This window comes from Triticum dicoccoides, chromosome 7B, assembly GCF_002162155.2.
Source record: "Triticum dicoccoides isolate Atlit2015 ecotype Zavitan chromosome 7B, WEW_v2.0, whole genome shotgun sequence".
NCBI lineage: Eukaryota > Viridiplantae > Streptophyta > Magnoliopsida > Poales > Poaceae > Triticum > Triticum dicoccoides.
In genome coordinates this window covers 667,972,135-667,982,379 of record NC_041393.1, presented here as the reverse complement: position 1 = coordinate 667,982,379, position 10,245 = coordinate 667,972,135, and the positions used below count along the sequence as shown (strand labels likewise).

At 49.5% G+C, this 10,245-nt stretch overlaps 1 protein-coding gene across 1 annotated transcript; it reads left to right on the top strand.

Annotated features, from left to right (window-relative positions):
- The first annotated feature begins 615 nt into the window (after positions 1-615).
- LOC119335566 (cortical cell-delineating protein-like) lies at positions 616-1,343 on the top strand. The gene has a single exon (XM_037607679.1). It carries the CDS (start codon positions 664-666, stop codon positions 1,060-1,062), a length of 399 nt encoding a protein of 132 aa, XP_037463576.1. The 5' UTR covers positions 616-663; the 3' UTR covers positions 1,063-1,343.
- The last annotated feature ends 8,902 nt before the right edge of the window (positions 1,344-10,245 follow it).

The following is a 10,245-nucleotide window of genomic DNA, read 5'->3' as shown; positions in this document are numbered from 1 at the left end:
GAGTCTAGAATTAGTATAGGTAGATAGATAGATAGATATATAGATATGTAGATAGATAGATAGATAGATAGATAGATAGATTACATCAAGTTGAACGTATCGTATCCATCCGTACCAACGAGCCAGTATGACAAACCAGAGTAGGAAAGATATAATAGACACATGGAATCAAAACCATACAACTCCTATATGTGTCTCCCGTGACCCTGATGATCATGGTTAAGCCAGCTCGTAGTGCTGTCATGCCAGATATAATCCTTTGTCTGATGCCATATATGCTCCAGGTTATTATGGCTACACTTGTAAAGCCATCAAATATATATATGCCCAGAGCAGACAACATGCATATAAGAGTACTCTTCTTGGAAACTAAAGGAAAGCCTCATGGCCCAGCTCTCAGGTTTTTGTTCATTAGCGAACAGATTAAGCTCCAATGATGGATGTTACACACGTAACATGCCAGTACAATAATGGTTGCACATAAATTTTGCAAATTACTACGGCAAGAGTCAAAACTAATTAGCTCGACTGATAATGACATGCATGCACTTGCACGCTACGACCGGCCTATAAATACGACCTCAGACGACCCAAGCAAACCATCCCAAGCTAGCAAAGCCAAGCTTAGCCATAGCCACAGACCAGTAAGATCGATCAGTAGCAATGGCGCCCTCCAAGCTCGCCCTCTTCCTCGCCCTGAACCTGGTCCTCCTTGCGGCCGCCCAGGGCTGCGGACCCTACTGCCCACCAGTCGTCCCTACCCCGCCCATCCTCCCACCGCCCGTGCCGTCGACCGGCTGGGGCAGCTGCTCGATCAACACGCTGAAGCTGGGCGTGTGCGCCAACGTGCTGAACCTGCTGAAGCTCAAGATCGGCGTGCCAGCGAACGAGGAGTGCTGCCCGCTTCTGGGCGGGCTCGCCGACCTCGACGCTGCCGTATGCCTCTGCATCGCCATCAGGGCCAACATTCTCGGCATCAAACTCAACATGCCCATCGACCTGACCCTCCTCCTCAACCAGTGCGGCAAGAAGTGCCCCTCCGACTTCACCTGCCCCATCTGATCCATCCAACACCATCGATGAATATTATACATGCATTTTTTTATTCGTAACTAGTTTGCATTTCATACGTACGCACCATACGTATATTTTCTATGTTCCAGTTCCGGTACTATATGTTAGGTGTTTGCATGGGCTCCCTCGCTCGTGCATGCATGCTTGATAAGTTTGTGATTGATCACATGATCAGTGTATCTCGTTATGGTATCTAAATGCATGATTCATGTATTTGTAAAAGGATTGTATGTGTATGAGGAATAAAAGGTTTGTCCAAATTGTGTTAACTTCACCCGCAAAAGAAAAGGGTTAACTTGACCCGTGATATGCCAATCTTGAAATGCATATTTATCGTACATGCACGCATGGTTGCATCAATCATGATCAAATCCATATCTTTTCGAATGCATTAGCTAAATCTTCTTTCTTTATTTTTTGCCTAAAATTATCCATAGTCAGATTATATAAGATGAAAAAACAGGAACAACCGAAATCTTTGATAAAAGTAGAAGTTACATTGACACTAGTAGAAAACGGGGCATTTGTCCCGGTTCGTAAGGACATTTAGTCCCGGTTCGTAAGGGCCTTTAGTCCCGGTTCTTGAACCGGGACTAATAGGTCGTTAGTAATGCCTCCCCCTTTAGTCCCGGTTCTTACACGAACCGGGACAGATGAGCATCCACGTGGCCGCTGCGGGCAGCCCAGGCAGGGGGGCCTTTGGTCTCGGTTGGTGACATAAACCGGGACGAAAAGGCATCCACGCGTCAGAAGCTGGCTGCAGTTGAGGTTTTTTTTAAGTGGCTGGTTTAGGGGTTTTGGGGGTTAATTTAGGTTGTTATTAGCTAGCTAATAGAGAGAAGTGTCCTCTCTTATCTTCGTACTTGGTTTACCAACGCTACTGCTATGTTCATTTCACCCGCTGATATATAATAACTCTTCATGCTCGCATCATACATCATCATATATAATAACAAGTCCTACTAATCATGCATCATCATACAAATTCTACTTGTTATTAATAACAAGTCATACGATCATCATACTCATAGTCATCGAACCCAACCCTACATAATTGTTCTTAGCACATCATCAGTGTCAGGTAGACCTAAACACACTTAATTAAGATAAAATAGCATAAAATAATATAGAACCTGACTCTCCATTATGAAGAATGGATATCATCCAGTCTTCAATTCTTGCGCTTCGCTTCCTTTTGCTTTCAAGAAGCTCCTTATGACTGTCCATACATTTTTTCCATTCTTTAATTGTCATGTCTCCACTTCTTTTAGAAATCCGGTATGGACAGTTATGATTCGTAGGACGACCTGGTTGTATGTTCAAAACATCAAGGCGACCGTGCGTATACATCAGATGAGGCACACAATCATTCAGGATTATCTGTTGAAAAACACAGTAATAACTTTGTAGTTAGCAATGATGTACTAGTTTTAGAAGTATGCAAAAAGATGCACGAATGTCGTAATAGTAAAAAATCATACCAGGGTATCTCCATGGTAGTTACCGTAGTTCAACACGTGCACTAGTGACACGTATTGACCATAATGTTGAGGAGTTCGATTGTAGACATTGTAATTCTCAAGATCAGTACAAAATGCGACCAGATGATTTTTGTCCTTATAAGTTAATTCGGAGCCATCGGTGTAGTGGGTTTTATCTACCATCTTCCGCGCATTCTTTGAAGAATGAAAATAAGCTGTCAATGGAAATAAACTGTCAACTATTTTGAAATAAACAATATAAATTACTTAATAACTATGTTAAGCTCACATGGGGGAAGAATTGGAGGTGTATCCACAAGGACCCAAATGTCCATATTGGCTTGCTCGATTGTAGGATCACCAAGATCCATGGTGACAAGCATACCTGATGGGGTTATGTACCTAGGGTAGGGTCATGGACCTGATCTAAGTACCTTACCCAAGGACACCCTTAGAAGAAGTCGCCTTCCAGTCGACCAATGAGGGACACACTCGACTGACTTGAAGGACTCGACCACGAAGACTCACTCGACCACCAGAAGGTCAAGAGGCACTCTGCACTGCAACGGCCTGTAATCAAGTAGACTTTATGATAGTAAAGGCACTTTATGTGGGGCGTTACCAGTAACACCCCAGACTTAACTCACCTTAAACCCTCTCCTACGTGGGCTGGCTGGGGTCCTGGCGCACTCTATATAAGCCACCCCCCTCCACAGGCAGAAGGGTTCGGCACCTTGTAACTCATATACTCATAATCCACTCGACCGCCTCCGGGCTCCGAGACGTAGGGCTGTTACTTCTTCCGAGAAGGGCCTGAACTCGTACATCCCTTGTGTTTACAACCACTCCATAGCTAGGACCTTGCCTCTCCATACCTACCCCCCACTCTACTGTCAGGCTTAGAACCACGACAGTTGGCGCCCACCTTGGGGCCGGTGTTTTAGCGATTTTTGTGGAGAAGTTGCGATTCTTCCGAGTACTTTCATCATGGTGTCTGCTGGAGTTTTGGTCGGGGGTCAAGAGATCCGTCTCGGCACTCTCACCTTCATCGCCGACGACTCCGCGTGGCTCCATGAGGCTCCACTCGACGTTGATGCGCTCCCCGTCCGCGGTGCGACGCATTTTCGCGCATGTGTCCGCGGCGTTCTGCTGCGGCAACCGTCGACCCAGTATCGCTCGGCTCCTCCATCGTCCACCCTCCCGGTCTCCCGCCAGCGCAAGCGCTCAGGCCGGTCGAGGCTTCAGCGATGGGTGAGGCACGCGGTGGCTCGCCAATCGGCCGCCACCCAAGTTGCGGCAATCGAGCCCAACGAATCTCTCTACGGCTTGTTCGATCTGTCGACTGGCTCCGTAGAGACTGCATCCGAGTGCGGTAGCAGTGATCCAGCGGCGGAAATCTTGATGGTCGACGGGCCCCACAGTCCCCCTGGCTTCGGCCGTGATGGTGGAGCAGGTGACGGCGGCGACCCTGCACGAGGCTACGAAGAGTACCAGCCCGAGCCACTCGACTCTCTGCAAAGACAGGAACTTCGCCGCAGGAACGTGGATCCCTTGCGTACTCCCATCGCAGGAGAAACCCCCGAGGCTCGTGCCCTGGAGGAGGCACGTCTGGCCAACTTGGCCGAACGCACTCGACTGGAGAATCTTCAGCGAGCACTCGACGAGCGCGCGCGGCAACGAGTTCCCGACACCAATCGACGTCAACTCTTCCCGCCGACTCAGGTATATCGAACCCCAATCCAGAATTTAGCAGCTGCGGCCCGTATAGCCGAGTCCATCCAGCCTTCGCAGTCGGAAGCTGGCAGAGGTTTGCTGCAGATCAGGGATCTGCTCCGGGCAGCAGGAGATCAGAATTCAGCCGTGTCACAGTCGCGCAACAGGATTCACAGTCGATCCGTCACTGCAAATACAGTTCAGTCGGCTCACAGCCCCAGATCGCCTCCGCGGCGTGAGGGGCACGAGAATTGGCGGGGCCAATATGGTGACCGACTCGACTGAGATGATAGGCGTCGAGTGCCCCATTCCCCTCCGAGGGGTGGGTCTTATGCTCCTTGGCGGCAAGATGACAGGCGTCAGTACAGTACAGGGCGAAGGGTTCCAGTCGACCCTAGAGAACCAGGCTTCGACGCGCGATCCATTATCGTGCAAGGCTTGGTCGACCGGAACAGAGCCCATCGAGGCGGACTCGACAGAGATGCACCCATAAGCAGTCGAGTGCATGTTTCTGGTCCTGAATGTTTCAGCAGAGCTATCAGAGCCGCAGTTATCCCTCCCAATTTCAGGTTGGCAACAGGAGTCAGCAAGTTCACTGGTGAGTCTAAGCCTGAAACTTGGCTTGAAGACTACCGAGTGGCAGTTCAGATTGGTGGTGGGAACGACGAGGTGGCCATGAAGCATTTGCCCCTCATGCTGGAAGGTTCTGCCAGGGCATGGTTGACTCAATTACCTCCTAGCAGCATTTACACTTGGGAGGATCTGTCCCGAGTGTTCATCAGAACGTTTGAAGGAACTTGCAAGCGACCAGCTGGATTGACAGAGTTGCAAGTCTGCGTGCAGAAAGCTAATGAGACTCTCAGAGAGTATATTCAGAGGTGGATCACTTTGCACCACACTGTGGAGAATGTGTCTGATCATCAGGCAGTCTGCGCCTTCAAAGATGGCGTCAAGAACAGAGAACTGAGTTTGAAGTTTGGTCGAACCGGTGACATGACCTTGAGTCGGATGATGGAGATTGCTACCAAGTACGCCAACGGCGAAGAAGAAGACCGACTCCGAAGCGGCAAGCACAAGCCGAGTCAGTCGGAAAAAGGAAACACCAGTCGGAAACAAAAGCGGAAGGCTGAACCGGCAGCTCCTGGAGAGGCTCTGGCCGTGACTCAGGGAAAGTTCAAGGGGAAACCAAAAGGATCCTGGAACCCCAAGAAGGTAAAGGATAAAGAAGGGAATGACGTAATGGATATGCCGTGTCACATCCACACGAAGAAAGACGAAGAGGGGAATATCATCTACCCGAAGCACACCACTCGCCAATGTCGACTCCTGATCCAGCAGTTTCAGGGAAAACAGTCTAAGGACAAGGAGAAGGAGTCAGACAAGGCTGAAGACAAGGAGGACAGTGGGGAGGGATATCCGCATATCAACTCCACTCTGATGATCTTTGCAGATGTGGAAAGCAAGAGTCGACTGAAGGTCATTAACTGAGAGGTGAACATGGTTGCCCCTGCAAAAGCAAATTATCTGAAATGGTCTCAAATACCCATCACATTCGACCAATCTGATCACCCGACTCACATTGCCACCCCTGGGAGGCAAGCTTTGGTGGTCGATCCAGTGGTCGAAGGCACTCGACTGACAAAGGTGCTGATGGATGGTGGAAGCGGACTGAATTTGTTGTATGCAGACACACTGAAAGGAATGGGCATTCCGATGTCCCGACTGAGCACTAGTAACATGAGCTTTCATGGAGTTATACCAGGGAAGAAAGCCGAGTCACTCGGCCAAATAGCTTTGGATGTGGTGTTTGGTGATTCGAAACACTTTCGCAAAGAAAAGTTGACGTTTGAGGTCGTGGATTTTCAGAGTGCATATCATGCCATTTTGGGGAGACCAGCTTACGCACGGTTCATGGCTCGACCATGTTACGTGTACCTCAAATTGAAGATGCCCGGCCCCAAAGGAGTGATCACTGTCACCGGTGATAGGAAAAAGGCAGAAGAGTGCTTTCAGAAGGGCTCCAAGATTGCCGATTCCCAGGTGACAGCGGTCGAGTTCGAGGAATACAAGCAAAACGCAGATCCGAGTGACTTGCTGCGATCAAAGAAACCCGCCACAGAGTCTGCATTCCAGTCGTCCGGTGAGACGAAGCCTGTTCACATTCACCCGACCGACCCCGATGCAGCTCCGACCCGCATCTCCACAACACTCGACCCAAAATAGGAAGAAGCGCTCATCCAGTTCCTCCGTGAGAACTGGGACATTTTTGCATGGAAGCCCGCTGACATGCCAGGTGTTCCCAGGGGACTGGCTGAGCATCGCCTAAGAGTCGACTCATCTGCAAAACCAGTCAAAGAGCATCTTCGGCGGTCCGCCGTCCAGAAGAGAAAAGCCATTGGTGAAGAAGTGGCTCGACTGTTGGCGGCAGGATTTATCCGAGAGATATACCACTCCGAGTGGCTCGCTAATGTCGTCATGGTTCCTAAGAAGGACAAGTTGCTCCGAATGTGCATTGATTTCAAGCACATCAACCGGGCCTGCCCGAAAGATCATTTTCCTCTCCCTCGCATAGATCAAATTGTTGACTCGACCGCGGGATGCGAGAGGTTATCTTTTTTAGATGCTTACTCCGGGTACCACCAGATCCGTCTGTACGGGCCCGACGAGGTAAAAACAGCTTTCATCACTCCATTCGGGTGCTTCTGCTATATCACCATGCCATTCGGCCTCAAGAATGCCGGAGCCACATTTATGCGAATGATTCAGAAGTGTCTACTCACTCAAATCAGTCGGAATGTGGAAGCTTATATGGATGATATTGTTGTCAAGTCACGAAAAGGTTCCGACCTGCTCGCTGATCTTGCCGAAACATTTGCCAACCTCAGAAGATATGATATCAAGCTCAATCCATCAAAGTGCACATTTGGAGTTCCTGGTGGCAAGTTACTTGGTTTTCTCGTTTCCGAACGGGGAATTGACGCTAACCCAGAGAAGATTGGCACTATTCTCCGAATGAAACGCCCTGTGCGAGTGCACGATGTCCAGAAGCTTACTGGATGCTTGGCCGCATTAAGTCGATTCATCTCACGACTCGGTGAAAAGGCATTGCCTCTTTACCGACTGATGAAGAAGACAGACAAGTTCGAGTGGACTCCAGAAGCTGATGCAGCGTTTGCCGAGCTAAAAGCTCTGCTCTCCACCCAGCCGGTGCTTGCTGCTCCAATCAGCAAAGAGCCTCTGTTGCTCTATATCGCAGCCACAGGACAAGTCGTCAGTACTGTGCTTACGGTCGAGCGGGAAGAAGAAGGAAAAGCTCTCAAAGTTCAGCGCCCAGTGTATTATTTGTCTGAAGTCTTGACTCCATCCAAGCAGAGATATCCTCATTATCAGAAGCTTGTGTATGGAATATACATGACCACAAAGAAGGTTGCTCATTATTTCTCTGATCATTCCATCACAGTCGTCAGCAACGCTCCACTATCAGAGATTTTGCACAACAGAGATGCAACTGGTCGAGTGGCCAAATGGGCGATTGAACTTCTTCCCCTTGATATCAAGTTCGAGGCAAAGAAAGCCATTAAGTCCCAGGCAATAGCAGATTTCCTCGCCGAGTGGATTGAACAGCAGCAGCCGACTGAAGTTCACTCGGAGCATTGGACCATGTTCTTTGATGTCTCTAAGATGTTGAATGGTTCCGGTGCTGGGGTTGTCCTGGTTTCCCCCAGAGGAGATAAGCTCAGATATGTGCTCCAGATTCACTTTGATTCCTCCAACAATGAGGCAGAATATGAGGCCCTCTTATATGGGTTGCGCATGGCCATTTCACTCGGCGTCCGTCGCCTGATGGTCTATGGCGACTCGGATTTAGTGGTCAACCAGGTGATGAAAGAGTGGGACGTGAGAAGCCCAGCCATGACTGGATACTGCAGTGCAGTGAGGAAGCTGGAAAAGAAGTTCGAGGGGTTAGAGCTCCATCATATACCCCGACTGAAAAATCAAGCAGCTGATGATCTAGCAAAGATAGGTTCCAAGAGAGAAGCCATTCCGAGTGGTGTGTTCTTGGAGCATATACACACTCTGTCAGTCAAAGAAGATCCTTTCACCGAAGAAACTCCACAGCCCAAGAGTGCCACGGATCCGACTGTTGTTGAAGTCCCAGCGGTGGTCGACTTGATCATGGAGGTCTTGGTGGTCATTCCCGACTGGACAGTTCCATACGTCGCGTATATCCTGAGAAAAGAGCTCCCGGAGGATGAGGAAGAGGCTCGACAGATCGTCCGTCGATCTAAGGCCTTTACCGTAATCAAAGGACAATTGTACAGAGAAAGCGCGACTGGAGTTGGTCAGAAGTGCATAACACCAGAAGAAGGTCGACTCATCCTCAATGATATCCACTCGGGGACCTGTGGTCATCATGCGTCCTCTCGGACCATCGTGGCCAAAGCATACCGAGCCGGATTTTACTGGCCAAAGGCGAATGAGATGGCAAAAGAGATAGTGGATAAGTGCGAGGGATGTTAGTTCTACTCGAATATGTCGCACAAGCCTGCGTCAGCTCTGAAGACTATCCCACTCGTTTGGCCTTTCGCAGTATGGGGACTGGACATGGTCGGTCCTTTGAGAACAGGACGAAGTGGCTTCACGCATGTACTGGTGGCAGTCGACAAGTTCACCAAGTGGATCGAGGCTAAACCAATCAAGAACCTTGACACCGGTACTGCTGTTAGTTTCATCAGGGAACTAATATTCAGATATGGAGTCCCGCACAGCATCATTACGGATAATGGGTCGAACTTTGACTCGGAGGAATTCAGAGATTTCTGCAACTCCCAAGGCACACGGGTCGACTACGCTTCAGTCGCCCATCCGCAGTCGAATGGACAAGCAGAGCGAGCTAATGGATTGATTCTTAAGGGATTGAAGCCCCGACTGATGCGTGATCTCAAACACGCGGCTGGAGCTTGGGTCGACGAACTTCCCTCAGTGCTTTGGGGGCTGCGGACCACACCTAATCGGTCGACCGGAAGAACTCCATTCTTCTTGGTCTACGGAGCTGAAGCAGTCTTGCCGAGTGATCTTCTCCACAATGCTCCCCGAGTTGAAATCTACAACGAAGCAGAGGCTGAACAAGCGCGGCAGGACGTAGTCGACCTCTTAGAGGAAGAAAGGGAGATGGCTCTGATCCGGTCGACCATCTACCAACAAGATTTGCGTCGTTTCCACGCCAGAAATGTGAGAGGTCGAGCCTTCCAGGAAGGAGATTTGGTTCTCCGAGTGGATCAGCACAAACCACACAAGCTTGCTCCTTCTTGGGAAGGCCCCTTCATCGTCACCAAGGTTCTCCACAACGGGGCGTACCGTCTTTACAACGTCAAGCATAATATCGACGAGCCCCGAGCTTGGAACGCGGAGCTACTCCGCCCATTTTATACTTAAGTTTTATCACTCGGATGAGTTGCAATAAAGTACTTCTGTAGTTCATGGACCTCAAAATAATAGTGTCATAGTTCCTCCATAATTTCTGTCACTTTTTATTTTTGTCCAATAAAATTCCCCCTCAGTGGGTGACTTAGCTGCGAATCCGTTTCGCCTAAGTTTGTAAAAATCCTACCGAGTGGTGAGCCAGACTCCCACTCGGAGGCTTAGCTGCGAATCCGTTTCGCCTAAGTTTGTAAAAATCATACCGAGTGGTGAGCCAGACTCCCACTCGGAGGCTTAGCTGCGAATCCGTTTCGCCTAAGTTATCAAAATCCTACCGAGTGGTAAGCCAGCCTTCCACTCGGAGGCTTAGCTGCAGTCCAAGGACTCGCCTAAGTTTGTCAAAATCCTACCGAGTGAAGAGCAACCCTCTCACTCGGGGGCTTAGCTGCAGCCCTGTGCTCGCCTAAGTTATCAAAATCCTACCGAGTGAAGAGCAACCCTCTCACTCGGGGGCTTAGCTGCAGTCGAAGCACTCGCCTAAGTTATCAAAATCCTA